General features: G+C 40.2%; 2 protein-coding genes across 3 annotated transcripts; one reads left to right on the forward strand and one right to left on the reverse strand.

Annotated features, from left to right (window-relative positions):
• Positions 1-433: 433 nt before the first annotated feature.
• LOC130424568 (uncharacterized) lies at positions 434-8,448 on the forward strand. 2 transcript variants are annotated; one of them, XR_008906958.1, is made up of 2 exons: positions 434-8,193; positions 8,365-8,448. XR_008906958.1 is itself a non-coding variant. In XM_056750346.1 (2 exons), exon 2 carries the CDS (start codon positions 1,824-1,826, stop codon positions 7,716-7,718), a length of 5,895 nt encoding a protein of 1,964 aa, XP_056606324.1. In that variant the 5' UTR covers positions 434-945; positions 1,117-1,823; the 3' UTR covers positions 7,719-8,448. The 2 variants fall into 2 exon arrangements, 1 of the variants encoding a protein (XP_056606324.1); XM_056750346.1 differs by having other exon boundaries at positions 434-945; positions 1,117-8,448.
• Positions 8,449-8,811: 363 nt separating this feature from the next.
• On the reverse strand, positions 8,812-19,174 carry LOC130424830 (SAM pointed domain-containing Ets transcription factor). Its single transcript, XM_056750779.1, has 6 exons — positions 18,914-19,174; positions 12,798-13,239; positions 11,547-11,744; positions 11,405-11,452; positions 11,193-11,327; positions 8,812-9,762 (listed from the first exon to the last, which is right to left on the reverse strand). The coding sequence occupies exons 2-6, from the start codon at positions 13,231-13,233 to the stop codon at positions 9,584-9,586; spliced, it is 996 nt and encodes a 331-aa protein (XP_056606757.1). The 5' UTR covers positions 13,234-13,239; positions 18,914-19,174; the 3' UTR covers positions 8,812-9,583.

Genomic DNA, 19,174 nt, shown 5'->3' on the forward strand with positions numbered 1-19,174 from the left:
ATAACAAACAGATGCTGCGTTAATTGCGTTAATTATTTTAAACGCATTAATCTGAAAACATGTATCGCATGCGTTAAGAGCACAACATAATGTTATTCAACATATTTACTTTACATCACTATGGGTATTTGGCTGGTAGACCCTATTTCTTTTTTCCTTAATGGTTATGGGTCTACATAAATTTAAGTACGATTTTCTAAAGAAGTAATATTTTTTTAATTATATGTACTATTTTTTCTAATTACTAGCAAATTTACTTCAATTTACCAAAGTAAGTAAATACTCCGTGACCGAATTATTAAAGCAATGTTTTGACTCGTTCTCAAATAAAGGACTTTTATTTTGACGGGTTGCCGCAAAGAAGTGTTTGACGGAAGCTTCTTCGTTGTGAATCGCGTACGCTGAACCATCCCCCTCTTTCACTCTTAAACACGCAAAACAAGCAGATTTCTAATACAACGCAGAAATGGCCCTAGATATCACACATACGTCGAGCAAACTTCTGCCATTCGGACATTATTATAGAGATAAATATGTACCGGTCCAAAGACGTACAGGATCTCGGTACACATCCCTCACCATGTTACAGCAATATAACAGACATGGTACTGTATTAACCTGTTGTAAATACTGCACTCTTTGTAAATGTCCGATGACATATTGTAATGCTTATTGATATGATTTGTAAAGTTCATTGAGGTTTTTTGAAACATGGTTAAAATACAATGTTTAGAGAAAATTGTTGATTATAAATTGTTTATATTGTGTTTAAAAATGAAAAGCTTTTCTGTATGTAATGTTCCTTTAATAATGCGTAATGCGTCACATGACTAAGAGAGGGAGTGAAGAACTGTGGGTCAGAGAGCAATGGATGCGAACAGGTCGTAACACGTGCGGCTCCTTCAAAACGTATAATCTCTGCATATGGTCCTAAAGGCGCACACGGTATTTGTTTATATTTGTTGCATGTTATAATTTTTATGTTTGAGTTTATGTGCTTTAATGTGTGTAATGTAACGTGTTCTGTATTGTAACAATGAGGCAAATTGGACTATTTGTTATGGGATTCTGTTGTAAAAGAGGTGTGTTTAAGTTGTATATGTCTTTTATTTGTAGTTTTCACGGTGTCTTTCTTAGACCGTGACATCTTCGGATCGACACAGGAAAGAGAGAGCAAAATAAAAGTCTAAAAGACATCTGTATGATTCGTGGCCGTGATTTATTGGATCAGTGCAGTTACAGTGAAAACGTACCGCCGAAGTCGACGAGAGTACAGAGTAAAGAAAGACGCCATAAGAGAAAAGACGATATCGCTGGTGTAGGCGGAGCTTCGGTTTGCTGATCGACAGATGACCGGGAGTGTTGGTTTCTGGCATCTTTAGAGATATCGCGTCTTACCAGGAGAGGGCGTGAATTACCTGTGTTGACAACATCGCCGCAAATCTTCGGCAAAGACTTCAGAGTCCAGCGTTACTGTGTGACGTTACTCAATACCGGAAGAAGAGTGCGACCATACAAACATCAGGTTTGACTGTTAACTTTAAAATTTCTGGACATTTAAAAGGACTTTGATAAAAGGGAAACGTTTCATTTAAATATAATTGTGTTTATTTGATTATCATTACATTTACACTTTCTATTATTATCAACATCGTACAATTCAACTGTTGTTCATGTTCTTGCTCTGTTATATGATCTGAGTTCTTAAATGGTATTTTAAGTGTTACTGGGATTTTTCAGTTAAACACTGTCTTGGTCTCAAAGAGTATATAAAGTAGAGCTAAAAAATAATTAAACAAGAAGAAGATAAAGTGCCAGGCACAATGTCAAATAATGAAAGGTTGTTGCAAGGTGAGCAAATGGAGACCAGTCAGACAGAGTTAGAAACAATACAAGAAGTAGAGAAAGGTTCTACTTCTGCCCCTTCTAAAAAAGAACCAAGAAAGTCTTCAAGGGAAAGAAAACTAACTGAAAAAATGCTGGAGCTTAAGCAGCAAGAAATTTCTCAAAAGGAGATTAAGTGGATCAAGCTTTATGAAAGTTGGAAAGATCAAGCGAAAGATACACGTGTCAAAATAAAGGATGAGTGTTCTGAGGAAGACTTAAGTAAAATGATGGATGCCGTAGAAGGACTGGAGACACAAGTAAAAGAAATGTATGAAACCATTCGTTCTCAAACAGCACCTTCTACCGAAATTAGAAGGAAGATGGATTCCTGTACAGCAGTAACAGCAGACCTAATGAGGCTACTGAAAGTACGTATGTGTGAAGTCGGGTTAGAGGAATTTGATGCTACAGGAGAAAATGCAAGAATTCACATGGTGCTGGATAAAGAGTACGCCAACTCAATATTTGGAAGTACAAAATCAAAACACACTGTCCAAAGTAGCCATTCAAAATGTTCGTCCGAAAACCTAAGCATCGCAGCAAAAAGAGCAGAATGTGCAGCACAACTCGCAGCAAAACAGGCTGAAATTAAGATGGAAGAAGCTATAGCTGCACAAAAACAGGAGCTAAAGAGACTGGAAAACCAAAGAGATCTACAAGTAATAGCGGCAAAGCTTAAAGCATACTCTGAAGCTGATTCTAGTGACGAAAGTAGAACCACAGGTAGTGAAGTGGCCAATAGTCCCATTTATTCTCCTAAAGAAATGAAAAAGGAACAGACATTCATTAACATTGACAAAGTGCAACCAAATCAATCTAACGATGATGGATCATTAGCACAAGCCTTGCATGACGCAATGGTTCTTACCAGACTACCAGCACCCGAACCCTCAGTCTTTACAGGCGATCCACTTACATTCTTAGAGTGGAGTTCAAGTTTTAAAGCTTTGATTGAAAGACGATGCACAAATCCAGTTGATAGGTTATTCTATCTAAAGAAATACATCAGTGGTGAAGCAAAATGTGTACTGGAGGGAAGCTTTTTCCGAAAGGATGATAAAGCCTATGAACAGGCATGGGAGCTATTGAACTCTAGATATGGTCATCCCTTTGTAATACAGCGGGCATTTAGAGAAAAACTAAATAACTGGCCCAAGATTAGTTCTAGGGAGTCAGTTAAATTGAGACAATTTAGTGATTTCCTGATATCCTGCAACAATGCTATACCACACATCAAAGGACTTCAGGTGTTAAATGACTGTGAAGAGAATCAGAGAATGGTACAAAAACTCCCTGATTGGGTAACCTCTCAATGGAACCGTTATGTCACAAAGCACTTAAGAGAAACGGAGGAATACCCTAAGTTCAATGAGTTTGCTGAATTTGTGGCCCGTGAGGCAGAAGTGGCATGCAACCCTGTAACTTCCTTTAATGCCTTGAAGTCAACAGAAGAAAGGCCCATCAGAGACGTAAAGCGCCAAAGGGCCAACGCGTTTATAACAAATGTAAAGGCACCTGATAAGTTCTGTACAGTGATGAGGTCGAACAGTGCCGGTGAAAATCAACCAAAGGAATCAAATAAAGTAAATGTCACATCGCCATTTTCAGAGCCAGTTCCATGCCTGTGTTGTGGAGACAGCCACTCCATCCACAAATGTCAGACGTTTGCCAATAAGCCAGTGGAAGAGAAGAAAAGGCTTATATTTGATAACAATCTCTGCTTTGGGTGTCTTAGACGAGGACATAATTCGAGAGAGTGTAGAAGCAAGGCAATTTGTAGCATTTGTAAGAAACGTCATCCAACCCCACTTCATGAAGAACGCTCTTCTGCTGCAGCAGACACATCCTCTCATGCTATCGAAACAGAAGAAACAACTTCTTCCCTTTCTTGCTCTGTTGACAGAGGTTGTGGTGGGAGTACATCCATGATAGTTCCTGTGTGGATTTCTTCATCTACAAATCCAGAAAAACAGATCCTGGTGTATGCCTTACTGGATACCCAAAGCAGCAACACCTTTGTAGACAAAGAAGTATGTGAAGAGATAGGTGCGAGTCTAGAGCCAGTTAAGTTAAAGCTTACCACAATGATGGGAAAAGATTCCATTATTCAGAGTGAGAGAGTCAATGGGCTTCGAGTTAAAGGGCTTCTCTCTCAAAGTCTTGTCAACTTGCCACCCGCCTATACCAGAGATTTCATTCCTCTTGAACGTTCCCACATACCTACCTCTCAGACTGCAAAAAGGTGGAATCATCTAAACAGTATAGTGCAGGAAATGCCAAAGCTGATGGATTGCAAAGTCGGACTGTTGATAGGTTACGACTGCTCAAGAGCACTGGCACCACGACAAGTCATCACAGGAGGTGAAGATGAGCCCTATGCCATTAAGACAGATTTAGGTTGGAGTATTGTCGGTAGCTCACCAAAGGTTGCAAAGTCTACAGAAGTAATAGGTCTGTGCCATCGCGTACACGTCAAGGAAGTTCCACCATTGACACCAGCCACCATCATCAGAGCTCTTGAATCAGACTTCAAGGATACCAACCCTGGAGAAAGGAGCATGTCACAAGATGACATACAATTCATGCAACTATTAAATGAGAAAACAAACTACAATGCGGATGGTCACTTGGAAATGCCCCTACCCTTTAGGACACGCCCACACCTGCCAGAAAATAAGCGGTTGGCTTTGGCACGGCTGAAGCGGTTAAAAGGGAAGCTTGAGAAAAATCCAAAGTTCAAGGAAGACTATGTCAAATTCATGGGAGGTGTTTTCAAGGATGGTGATGCTGAGAGAGCTGAACAACAATCTGAAACAGGAAATGTGTGGTATATCCCTCACCAAGGTGTTTACCACCCTAAAAAGCCAAACAAAATTAGGGTAGTGTTCGACTGTTCAGCCAAGTATGATGGCACTGCACTAAATGATCATCTGCTCGTTGGACCAGATCTTACAAATGGACTGACTGGAGTGCTCTGCAGGTTTCGCAAATACCCTATAGCAGTCATCTGTGATGTGGAGAAGATGTTCCACAGGTTCCATGTAAGCCAGGAGGACAGAGATTATTTACGTTTCTTGTGGTGGGAGAACGGGGATACGAATTCTGAGCCAAAGGAATATCGTATGAAAGTCCATCTATTTGGAGCGGCATCCTCACCTGGCTGCGCAAATTATGGAATGAAGCATCTTGCAAACCAAAATGAGAAAGACTATCCTGCAGCAGCCAACTTCATAAGGAAAAATTTCTATGTTGACGATGGCCTCGTCAGTGTTGAAGATGTGGACACTGCCATAAACCTAGTGAGAGAAGCACAAACTGTGTGTGCCAAAGGAAGACTGCATCTTCATAAATTCATCTCCAATAACAGAGAAGTTTTGGAGTCAATACCTGACAATGAACGAGCAACTGAAATGCATGACGTGGATCTCAGGCATGATGACCTTCCAGTCCAAACTGTGTTAGGAGTGAAGTGGAGTGCAAATAGTGACACCTTCTCATTTAAAGTTATTTTGGATGAGAAACCAGCAACGAGGCGGGGAATTCTCTCAACTATAGCTTCTGTGTTTGACCCACTGGGCTTTCTAGCTCCTTTCCTCCTCCTGGGAAAGAAAATACTACAGGACATGTGCCGAAAGGGCATTGAATGGGATGAACCACTGCCAGAAGAATTAAAGCCACGATGGGAAAGCTGGCTAAATGATCTAAAGAATCTGCAGGGTCTTCAGATTCCAAGATGCATCACATCTGGAAAAATGGAAACGACCCAGAGAATTGAACTTCATCATTTTTCCGATGCGAGTAGTCAAGGGTATGGTCAGTGCTCATACATACGATTGCTGAGTGAAGACAAAGTACACTGCTCTTTAGTCATTGGGAAAGCAAGGGTTGCACCCACTAAAGTTGTGACAATACCCAGGCTTGAGTTATCAGCTGCAGTAGTTTCTTCAGCAGTCAGCAGTATGTTAAGGGAAGAGCTAGAACTCAAAATCGACCAAGAATATTTTTGGACAGACTCAAAAGTAGTCTTGGGCTATATCAATAATGAAGCTAGAAGGTTCCACGTTTTTGTAGCCAATAGAGTTCAAAGAATCAGAGAAACATCAGACCCCGCACAGTGGTACTACGTTGATAGTGACAGTAATCCAGCAGACCATGCCTCCAGAGGCCTCAGTGTGTCAGAGTTGATCAGTTCAAATTGGTTTACTGGACCCAAGTTTTTGTGGGAAAGAGAGATTGTCACGTCGGAGTCAGATCCAGAGCTCTTGGTGGGTGATCCTGAAGTAAAAGTGACACAGGTACTACAAACCAAGCTAGAAAAGGAAGAACAATTTTTGGACAGATTCAGTCGGTTCTCAAAATGGCATACAGCATTGAAAGTGGTCGCTCGAATCCAGCAACTAGCTAAAGGAAACAAATTCCCAAAGCCCATAAATGTCGAGGACTTAAAGAAAGCAGGTGTCGCGCTTATAAAATTGGCACAAAAGGATGCATTCGAAAAAGAAATGGAAACACTAAGTCATGGCAAACTTCCAAATAACAATCAATTTTTCCAGCTTGATCCAGTGCTGCACGATGGCGTTCTCAGAGTAGGGGGGCGTTTAACCAAAGCTTCCTCACCTTTGGACTTGAAGCATCCAATAATCCTGCCAAAGAATGGTTCGGTGACACGTCTAATTTTGGGTCACTGCCATGAGAAAACTCAACACCAAGGCAGAGGGCAAACCCTTAACGAACTGAGAGCTAACGGTTACTGGATTGTTGGTGGCAGTAAAGTTGTAGCTAACTACATTAAGCAGTGCGTTACATGCAGAAGAGCTCGCAGGCCAACAGAAACACAGAAGATGGCAGACCTACCTGCTAACCGTGTTGATCCCTCGCCACCGTTTTCCTACTGTGGCATGGATTGTTTCGGGCCATTTCACACCAAGCAAGGCCGTAAAGAGTACAAGAGATATGGCCTCATATTCACCTGTCTCTCTTCTAGAGCAATTCATGTGGAAATGCTGGAAGACCTTACTACTGATGCTTTCATAAATGCTCTGCGGAGTTTTATAGCAATCCGTGGTGCTGTACGAGAAATCCGGTCAGATCAAGGCACAAATTTCATTGGGGCAAAGAATGAACTGACGAAGGCACTTAACGAGTTGGACAAAGAGAGACTAACTGCATACTTAGCCCAAAAACAATGTGACTTTACATTCAATGTACCTGATGCCAGCCACATGGGGGGTATTTGGGAAAGGCAGATCAGAACAATTAGGAGTGTCTTAAATTGGGTCCTCTCTCAAAGTGCTGGCAGATTAGATGATGCTTCCTTAAGAACCTTCCTTTATGAAGCCATGTCTATCATAAATTGCCGTCCACTCACCACTGATACCATTAATGACCCAAAGAGCCTAGAGCCTCTTACCCCAAACCACTTGCTCACCATGAAAGCTTCTGTACCGCTGCCACCACCAGGAAAATTTGAAGCAGAAGACCTTTATTCCAAAAAAAGGTGGCGTAGAGTCCAGTACTTGACAGAGCAATTCTGGGGTAGATGGAAAAGGGAGTACTTGGCAAACATAGCACTCAGACAGCGCTGGCATTCCGCAAAACGAAATGTAAAAATCGGAGATGTTGTCATTCTCCAAGAGGACGCACTTCCACGCAATGGCTGGAGACTAGGAAGAGTGCTTGATGTTCGTACAGATGAAGATGGATTGGTGCGAAAGGTCACAATTCAATTAGGCGATAGAAAGGCGAGTAAAGAGGGCAAAAGCAAAAACAATAATTTTTCTATTCTTGAACGTCCAATTCATAAATTGGTTGTGCTTGTAGAAAACAACTAAATTTGTGTGGTAATCTCTAAATGCAATAATGCATGGAATTTGAAGTACTCATTTAACATGAACATGGATAAGTAAAAACACAATTTGTTCTGATGTTTGATTTTGAAAATTACTGGATTTATTCAAACATTTATTGAAGTTCATCATAAATCATAGTAATTTGATGGGAGTGTAAATGTCCGATGACATATTGTAATGCTTATTGATATGATTTGTAAAGTTCATTGAGGTTTTTTGAAACATGGTTAAAATACAATGTTTAGAGAAAATTGTTGATTATAAATTGTTTATATTGTGTTTAAAAATGAAAAGCTTTTCTGTATGTAATGTTCCTTTAATAATGCGTAATGCGTCACATGACTAAGAGAGGGAGTGAAGAACTGTGGGTCAGAGAGCAATGGATGCGAACAGGTCGTAACACGTGCGGCTCCTTCAAAACGTATAATCTCTGCATATGGTCCTAAAGGCGCACACGGTATTTGTTTATATTTGTTGCATGTTATAATTTTTATGTTTGAGTTTATGTGCTTTAATGTGTGTAATGTAACGTGTTCTGTATTGTAACAATGAGGCAAATTGGACTATTTGTTATGGGATTCTGTTGTAAAAGAGGTGTGTTTAAGTTGTATATGTCTTTTATTTGTAGTTTTCACGGTGTCTTTCTTAGACCGTGACATCTTCGGATCGACACAGGAAAGAGAGAGCAAAATAAAAGTCTAAAAGACATCTGTATGATTCGTGGCCGTGATTTATTGGATCAGTGCAGTTACACTCTTAAATAAAGATGTGCTTAAAAGATGGTTCACAGCACTGCCCTTCAAGAACCATTTTTGGTTCCACAAAGAACCATTCAGCCAAAGGTTCTTTAAAGAACAAACTCATACTTTTTTACTATCTAAAGAACCTTTCTGTTTCACGAAAGATGTTAAAGGTTCTTTAAGAAACCAAAAGGTTCTTCTATGGCATCGAAGAACCGTTTCAAGCAGCAAGTGTGCAGTGGGATTTAATATTTACTGGTGTGAGGTTTAAACTCAAGTTTAGTAAAGCCAAGAGAAACAGACAAAACATAACAACAAATAAAGATTTTTTTAATAAATGAATTCAGAACTGTCTGAGCACAACAGAATGAACACGTAAAATGATTCTGATCTGTAATAAAAGAGTAAAACTGTTACTGAAATTTCTTCACAAGAGAACCCGAGAGAAAAACCCCCAGAAACATACAGACTGATATTTGACGTAAACTTGATGCAGGACATCAATTATCATCATTTCACGGGCGTCACGTATGACGTGTATCTTAAGCGGTGTGTGTGTGTAAAGGTGAACATTCATCATTTCAGTTAAAGCTGAATTAACATTGGCAGAGTTAAAAGCTTTGCTGTACAATTACTCACAAACCCAGAAAAACTGTGATGTTTGCTGGGCGCAGGCCGGAGATTAAGAGGAAGGGGAAGGTTTTCCCCAGAAGATCATGGGCTGGGTCATGAAGGTTTGCTCAAAAATATTCACACGCTCATGTGAACGTCCTGAATGTACATAAAGGTGCAAAGAGAAACAATATTTGAATGAAGGTTCCACCCTCTGTGGTGTTGACTAACAGGCAGACGCTGCGAGTGATCTTCTCTTCTGAACATACCCCAAGAACCTTTCTTGTTTTTAACCTCTTATTAAACATCATAAATGATGTGACAGAACGGTCTTAAAGTAACAGATAAGAGCCAACACATCTGTAACACGTGTTAAAGCATTTAAAATCAAACACACTTGATGCTTAGAAAATGATTGACATCTTAAAGTTCTCCTTAATAAAGATTGAATGAAATGTTGAAGGTCTGTCAGTTCAGAGGCCGTTGTCTCATCTCTTAAACTGGATGGACAAACTGATAGACGAGTCTTTGAGAGACATCTGGTTTGCGGATGATGCCCTTTTTATAGTACTGGCGTATGGAACGACTGAGTTTGTCATAGTTCATAGCCGGACGGTTCTTCCTCAGACCCCAGAGACGAGCCACGTGAGCCGAGTCCTCGATTTTAAAGATTCCTGTGTAAAAACACCAGAGCAATTCCATGATGACATCATAGAAGACAACCTTCACTCAAAAGACAGCACCACATAGTGAATACTACAAATAAACTTTTAATGAAACACAAAAGTATTCTGCCTAGATGATTGTACGCTCTACACTTAGATCATTTGATGGAGATCAACTCTGTCAAAGTAAAATGAAGTATTCGAAGTGTACTTGATGTATATTCCTGTTTACTCTATTAAATAATGTTTTTCATTCAAGTTAAAGTTTAAATACGTCAAGTTTAGTTTTGAGGTGAAATAGTTTAGAGCAAATAAAACACGTGTAAAACTAAAGCTTCAGATCTTAAGGATACTTCAAGGCTTATTTAAAAAATAAAAAAAGTAAACGCAGTAGTATACATAAAGTGCACAATAATAAGTAAAGAGTAAACTATAAGTCCGACGTTTAGTTCATTTAAAGAATATATGAAGCATAGAAAGTTTAATGCGTGTGTACTTCAAAGTGTACCAAAAATGCAAGTAAGTAAGAATGTAAGTTCACTTACTAGTGACTGTACAAAGGAACATTTTTTTTTTAAATTTAAAATGGACGACTCTTACACTTAAGTGCACTTAAAGGTTTACTTTAATAAACTATTTAATGGGCCAGTTTTGTAGTAATAGCATTGAAAAGTACTACTGACATTCGTTTGCTTACTATCTAAACTATGGTAACACTTTACATTCACGTACCCTTTATAAAGCAGTTATAAATGTGTTCATTAATGATAAATGTCATTTGCAAATGCATTATGAAGCAGTTATAACTGCATGAATAAAAAGAGGGATTCTAATGAAGTACATCCTCATGTTATAAATGTGGTGACACTTTAGTATAGGGACCAATTCTCACTATTAATAAGTTAGCATGCATATGCTTAGAATGTTGGCCGTTTATTAGCACTTATAAAGCACATACTCTGCGTGACCATATTCTACATCCCTATTCCTACCCAAAACCTAAACCTCATAACTATCATACTTTCTATTAATAACCACCAAATTAGAAGTTTGTTGAAGCAAAAGTTGAAGTTAATGGTTTGTTAAAAGTGAGAAGTGGACCTTAAGATAAAGTGTGACCATAAATTCTTAATAAATGTATTTATTCATTTTTATTTTAATGGGAAAGCAGATTCATTATTCTCTTGATGTGGTTTGCGATATAGGCCGTCAGACTGGACAGTCAGGGATGTGTTTATTTTTTTCCTATTCCTGCTCACTATCCTATAGTTATAACCGCTTCATAATGCATTTTTAAAGGACTTAGACATCGTTAATAACATATTTATAAAAGGTACCTTACTGTAAAGCGTTACCTGAACTATACCTCAAATATACCTGAACTGAAGTCAATCAAATGAAGGTGAAGTGATCAACTGGGCTGGAGGTTGTGTTCTCACCTTTCTCTTTATTAAGCCAGCGTATACAGCGGCCGTAACTGTGAGGTTTGAGGAGAAGTTCTCTGAGGAACTGCCACAGATGAATGGGTTGACCAGAACAAGATGAGTCGGCCTCAGACCACAGCTCCTCTGTTTCTGTGGGATCACATCATTACATCAGTGGATATGGTTAAAGCGTGGTAAAGTTTGCAGATACATAGCGCGTGCTGTACCTCTCATCCTCGTATCTCCGACTGCACATCTCTCCTTCATCCAGGCAGCTGATGACATGAAGAAACCAAAACACAATCGTGTTTAGAAACCCGGTTAGAGAGTAAACGGTACTGTTTTCAAACACATGTTTTAGGCGTGTACCTGATTTCCATATCTCCAGATGTGCGTGTAAGGTTTCGCTGCACTGCGGCGAGCGCTGAAGGAAGTCTTCCTCGCTCATGGAGCACAAATCTTTGCCGTCCAGGTCTTGGAAAGCTTTGCCCACCTGCGGGAGCCGGTAGAGATGCTCGGTCCACAGCAACCACTTCTGAACATTCCCACAATTCCACTCCATCGGATCTGAAACGTCAGAGAGGAGTGAGTCAAACCGTCCTTCCAGGCCGCCGGGATTGGGTTTTGTTTGGACAGTCTCCAAATGTTTTCAAACGTCTTACAGAAAGTTAGCTGAGGAGAGCGCTTTTGAAAAAGCAAACACGCGGGACGGGTGTTTACACAAGGTGGTGTGACCTTTTAAAGCCGTTCATTATGGCATGACACCAGGAAATCGACAGCAATATGTCCTGAAATCCACTGATGATTTGAATTCAAAAGCAGCGATATTCATCTTTAAACCGCAGTGAACGAGATGTTGGATGTGTTGTGTTTTGTTGAATGGGTTGATGATTGTTGTGGTGATGGGAGTGGCTTATATGTCCTGAAGGAAAGACAGCGGAACAAAGCTCACATCCATTCGGTGAAACTGGGAGGATTACACAGATCCTGGTAGGTTTACTTTCAGCCGCCCTCAGGCTTTCTTCACTAAATGCCTTTTCTAACAGTTTCATTCTTTGTGTTTACACGGCTCAATAATAACTTAAAGCTGTCTCACATCGAGCGCGAACGATGAGCGATGACTTCTTCATTTGAATATGTGTCACCGTGATATCGAGCTCTTTTGTTTTCCTGATGAGATGTGACAAACGATGTAACAACGCACCGTAATAGTTCATTAATCATATTTTGCATAATTTTTTTTACTTTATTATCTCAGTGATGTGGTCATATCGTGACTCGGAAGAAAAATGCTCTTCTATTTGATGTATAAACTTCTTTGATGTTTCTCTTAGGAGGAATAAAAAGAGAAACAGATGAGAGCGAAATTGTAGAAGACACACGAAAAGTCCGGAGGTGTAAATAAACGTCGATTGAAGAGGTCAAATCATCTGAATTAGAGTCAATGTGATGAGAAACCTTTGAGTTGATATTGAGATCTTCAATCATATCGACTTTTGATTGCAGTCGAGACTCAGTTTGACACACTGGTGACATCTCTTCTCAAACTCTAATGACGGACACATTTGGGACATTTGGAGAGAAACATCTGAGAAAGACTTCCAAAAAGAAATATCTCACCCGGTGTGATGTTGAGAAGTTTACAAGCCGTCTCGATGTCCTTCAGAACTTCTCCCACCACCAGACTTTGCACCTGCTCCAGAGATCTCTCCTCCACCTGTTCCTCCAGTGTAGGAGACAGAGGAGATGTTCCCAGACCCGGGCTGTCAATCACAGGACACTGTTCGGGTTCCAGTCTGGGCACGCCGCCCGCCGGCCCGCATGAATCCGACAGCCTCACCAGCCACGTGGTGTCTTCTGTAAACAACATATCAAAGCAGGACAGATAGAGTCCTGGATATCCACGGTCTGAGGCGTCTGGACGAGGTTTGAGGTCGAGCATGTCTGATGTCTGCACTATTCCGTCCTCACGCTTGAGGAAAGACGGCGGGCTCTCTGTGAAGCGCGGCAGCTGAAGACCTGAACTGTCCGTGTGGATTCGAACTGGACTGGCCATCGTCTCCTGCAGAAGATGAAGAAATGAAAATCACACACCACAATATTATCTGAGAAAATCAAGAAAGGATCAAGTCGATCGATTCCTTTGACTTTGTTAGTAGAAACAAGCGGTCATACACAAGAGTTCTGTCGCACGCATTGCCAGCAACACAACCACCTCAAGCTACTCAAAGAAAACTGTGAGTCTGTGTGACGGCGGCGGGGTCTTTAAGAGTCCCGGGACGCTCCCAAATGAGCATCGGGAAGAAAAAGAGCGTTCAGCATTGGGGAAACCAAATGGATTTGACTGAACGGTTTACTTCTGGGTCATCTGTACAGAATGGCGAGTGACATCAGTGATTTTGAGGTCGGCTTTTAAGGTGCCGATGTGAGTCTCTTGTCTCCTGTGACAGCGGGAGTTTTTAATCAAACTGAAGACGGAGTTAAAGATGCTTTAGATGAGTCGAGAGCATATCTGTAGTGCCAAACGTACCTCAACAGACTCGCATTACACAAGACTTTCAGAAAAATATCTGATAAATAAATACGATGAGTGTGTTTAACCAGAAAGATTTCTGAGTGAAATTGACATAATCCCTTTTAATAAAGACACTGTGACCGGTGTTTGCTCCTCCAAAAAGTCAAACATTCAAAGTCACATGTCAAGGGTGTCCAGGGCAAACGTCCCACACGCTCAGGAAAATTATGAGATGTTTTGCTTGTTTTATGGAGGGTTAATATCTTTAATATCTCAGTTATTCCTCCTAGATGTTCATTAAATTAAATGAAGGACAAATGATTGCTTAAGTCTCACGTGTGTCTCAGATGTTTCTCCTGAGAAAATGAGTCGGAAATGTGTCTGTCATGAGAGTTTGAGAAGAAACGTCAACAGTGTGTCAAACTGAGCTCAGATTTGTCTCGTCTGGAATCAAAAGTCAAAATTATTGAAGATCTCGATGTCAACTCAAACATTTCTCATTAAATACAGATGATTTGACCTCTACAATCCACATTCATTTACATCTCCAGACGCTTTATATGTTTTCATTTGTTTTATTTTTTATTTTAAGGAGAAACATCTGAGACTTAGTTGATACTTGAATGAAACACAACAGACCTCCATCAAATCTCAAGAGAAACCTGTGAGCGATGGTCCTCAGGGGAAGAACTAGCTGAGATGATTATCTCCTGAATGATTTGTAGTGTTAAGAATTAAACGCTCTGTCGCTGTAATGTCCCAAAGCCACTGAGGAACGACCACAGACTCTCAGAAACAAGCCTCATAAATCATTTGGTTTTACATGACAGACAGTCGGTGAAGTGTTGTGCAGCGTGCTGCTTCGTGTGCACATGTTGAATATTCATATAACTGCATCTGTGGAAGTGCAAAGTGATGTTTTCAGGTCTTTCATGATTAAAGACGCTCATCAAACAAATATAAAGATGACATTTACAGCGTTTATTTACTCTACAGCTTTATATTAAGAAGCATTTACATACTATGTGAAGAAAACAGCATAGGCTGATTAGGTAGGTTTTGAAGCATACTGGTTTTAGCTGGTTGAAGCTTGTTTGTGCTGGTTTAAACTAGTCATTAGCTGGTTTGAGCTGGTCTGTGCTGGTTTAAGATGGTATATGCTGGTTTAAGATGTTTTTTTGCTGTTTTTAACTAGTAATGAGCTGGTTTAAGTGTTTGTATTTTTGATTGCAGACTAGACAAATCTGAGCTCAGTTTGACACATTGTCGACATCTCTTCTCAAACTCTAATGACAGACACATTTGTCCGATTTCTGACTAGTTTTCTCTGGAGAAACATCTGAGATGCAGACGAGTTTCCGTTTGCTCTCCATTTAATCTCATTGATGTCTGTGAGAAATAACTGAGATGTTAAGGCGATCTCATCTGTGACCACCCAATTTCCATTTTTTTACCACCTCGCACTATTCTTCTTCGGTAAGTCTTCAGTAATTTTCTGGATTTTGTACGTGTTGTTATGCCATAAACCAGCCATAAATGTACAGGTCAGTGTAGGTATTTGTTGGGTAATGTCCTCTGTTCATATCATAAGTAAATATGTGCCCATAATCGTCAGATGGAGAATAAGAAGCATTTGGTCATGTGTACAGAATCTGGTGTCTGCCACATGTTCTCTGAGACTCTCTGTTTGTACATTCATTCATAAAAGTGTGAGATGGCTCCACACCCAGCAGAGGAAATTACATTATTATTGTTATGACCACGGTAAAAACATCACATTTATGACTATCCTGCGATGCTGGCGCTGAGGACCCTGGCATGTATTGAAAGGTCAAAGTTGAAACCATTTGTCTCTCATTCTCTGTACGTGTACACAAACCGAGGCCCGGGACGGCTTTGAAGATCCAGTGGGGTAAACGCTAAAGGAAATGAAGTTATCCTTCTTTAAGAATCCTTGTTTTCATCCTCCGTCCCCCCTGCTGCTTTCACCCCCCCCCCCCACCCACTATTCCAGAGTAAAGATGGAGGTTTGATTCATGTGCGAGGGGCTTAGTTTCAGTCTGTGAGCCGGTGTCCAGTCTGCTCGTAACAGCTTGCCATAAACCCATTAGACAGGCACATTTAGTCATATTGACTGTGGACAGCAGATGCAAACAGGGATTAAACCCATGACTGAGCCTTAAATGAGTTTGGTTAAAGACTCCAGAATTCATTTTGGAAGGGTGAAGAGACGCACCGTTGGCCAGGTCAATAGCATTCAACCCTCTAGTGTTTATCGGCCTCTCACGGTTCAAGAAAGAAGAGCGTCAGTGATCGAGGAAAGAAACGAGAAATCAATCTTTAATGTCTTGTGTGTTTCTCGTAGACTGCGTTGAGATTAAATAAAGAGAAAACAGAGTCTCTGGCTTTTCAGATTTACCTTCTGCTGAGACAAAAACAGCCTGGAAATCGTACAAGTCATCCAACTTTAGGGTATAAAAGAGTCTTACTTGACATGTAAACACAAAAATAAAACATCACGAAAAGTAAACCTGCTATTCCTTTCAAGACCATTTGCACTATTAACATTTTTCTCATTGAAAGCGAAACTCTTCCTCTCAATTCTCAACCTGTAATTTTAAGAGTTGACTGAGATATGAGACTTGATGACTGTGGCAGTTACAGATAAGCATCAAATAATAACTTCTCTGCTTACACACTTCACGCCCAAGTAAAAACATCAAGAAAACAACGACGTTTTTCTTTCCTGGTAAATAAAGAGACATTTTCATATCAATGTGCTGGTGTAGGTCAGGTGTGACAGTGCAGTTAAACCAACCGCAGGTTTCACAAAGTCTCAGTCGTGTTCTTCATCAAACCTTCATGACCGATACCCGATTGTGATTCTGTTAGAAGCCGCAGGTCTACAAGATTTCATTTGAACAAATGAAAATTTGAACAATAAAAGCCAAACTGCATCACTCCACCACCCATAATCCTGAGGAGGAATTCACCCATCAGAGCTTCCGTTGCCATGGGACCAGGAAATATGCCAAAGCACCCACAGCGTTTTGATTGCGATGTCAAACACTTCCTTTTATTATAGATTGAAACTTTTTGTAAATAAAATCTATTTCTGTTTGACAGACTTTGGAGAATCTCATTTACCAACAAAACAAGAAGAATTTCCCTTTAAAGTGTGTTATTATTTACGGATGGTTTTGTGGGAAAAGATTAATTATTAATGAGCGTTGCGCTTCATTGAGCTCATGAACATCTGCTTTATTCTCAGCTTGTTCACATCATGAGGACATAAAATATTTGGCAATCATTACAAGCGTTTAGCGTGGAGTTTCCCGACCATGTGACCGATTTCCAGTGATGTGGTGCAGAATCATTGGCTGAATCTTAAACAATCGCCATGAGTGCCACTGACCGGCCTTCAAGGTCAAAGAAGAAACCATCACAACCGTATACAGTATATTCAACAGATTCTTCTTCCTGATGCCAGAAATATGCTACGCTTCATGTTTTAAGTTTAACCTTCACTGATTTGGTTCATGAGTAGCGTTTGGCTGTCGTCAGTTTAAGAGTAAAGTGTTTTGTCGTCAGTACTTTCCAAGCACAAGAATTTTAGTTCTTTGGCAGAGAACCGAAAAAAATCCTCTGCTTTGGGTGATTGTTCAGGTACTTCTTGCGTTCTCTTTAGAACGTTCTTACTGCTTCCTCAACATCTCATTCGGCAGGTGTGATGCACTTGTGCCAGCTTTTCTCAAGCTCATTTCTTATTGGCTTATCTACACGTCAATCTCCAAATGGCTGAAATCCAACATCACGTCATCTGTCATCCTCCTGATGTCATTCCAAACCTGAATGACTTTATTCTTCGAAAGATAAAAGAATGTGAGCTAAGTCCTTTGAAGCCATATAACATTAACGAAAGATATTCTCTTAAAGGGACATCACAAAGCAAAAGAAGATATTTCAAGAAATGTCTTTGTGGTTTTGCTCTTAGTGGCTTCAGTGTTGTTTGGCTACTCTTGAAAAAATCTTCTTTTGTGTTCTGACGAAGGTCAGAATTCACAGGTTCAAACTGACATGAGATTACAAATGAAAGAATTCTTATTTTGAGATGTACTGTCCCTTTAAATCAACATGTCATTGGTTTCTGCAGCAGGTGTAAATGCCAATTCTCAAGACAATGGGTTAGAAATTTCCATTGTTTTTTATATTTTCATTGCATGCAGAAAGATCTTTTGGGGTATTTTGTGCACAACACGTGTGACAAATGATAGAAATCAGTCAATTTTGGGGATACTGGTGTATTTCTTTAAGGAATAATTGACATGAGCTGTGAGTCAACTCAACATATCCATTATGTGTTTAGAGTTATTGACTCTATTTCAGCCACAATAGCCTCTTTAGCCTTCGAGCAGTCTATTAAAAGTTTACATTTGCCTTTGGCGATTGAGCTTTTCTTCCTTCTTCTGAAGCAACTGGACAACAGCCAATAAAAGTCACTTACACTTTTTCCTTCAGGGAGAAAGAAACAGTCATCTGCGGTTTGTTGGTTTTTCTGGGGGAAAGCCAGATGAGAATCTAAGAGCTTTAATTTTGGGGTGACACGAATGTCTGTGAATATGAAGCACAGGTGAGTGATGTCGCTTTGAGAACAGGTGCGCTCATATCGGCCTCAATTAATCAGAACAATGTTCACGATAACACTGACTCAAGCACACCCAAATAAAACACCCGCCTCTCCTCATGTACAACATAACACATCAACTGCACTCACAACCACAACACGATATTCAATTATTACGGTTTACACGCACGTTAAAAAAACAAATCATCACAGCTAGAATGAAACAAATGCAAGTATAAGAATTATGTGGTGACCTTAAAACACACCACGGTTTGAGCTTCCCTGGGGCAAATGAATCATTCCTACAAATAAAAAACCTGTTTACTGTCGTAAGACTATGGTTAGTCATATGAGGTTTTCAGGAGAAATGACAGATTCGCTCTCACAACCATCTTGCAAGGCTACGTCGTATCTACTCTGGACTCTTATTGGCTGCTTTTTCCTTCCAGCTATCCCCATATTTGAAGCATTTAAAGATGAACCCGTAGCTCTTTTGACATTAGGTGTCTCCAAAGTCAAAACACACTCTTTGCTTGTCTTTCTTAAAAACAGATGATTTATTTCTTGACAGAGGATGAATATGAAGGTTAGGCTTACCTGTCCAGGTGAAGAGAGCGCTGCGAGTCGCTTCTTTAAGTTTGCGTTGGTCTCTCAGACGAACAGGTGAAGATGATTGGAGGCCTAAGGTCGGTCTTACAGAATCAAGACGCTTTCAAATCTAACACAAGTGTGGATGTGATGAAATGCTATTGTTGAGAGCTGCATTACTAACTCTAATAATGACTAACACTGCTGGTGACAACCTTCCTCTGGCCTGCGTGTGTGTGAGCGTGTGTGTCAGGGTGATGTGGGTGTGCA

Source organism: Triplophysa dalaica, chromosome 6, assembly GCF_015846415.1.
Source record: "Triplophysa dalaica isolate WHDGS20190420 chromosome 6, ASM1584641v1, whole genome shotgun sequence".
NCBI lineage: Eukaryota > Metazoa > Chordata > Actinopteri > Cypriniformes > Nemacheilidae > Triplophysa > Triplophysa dalaica.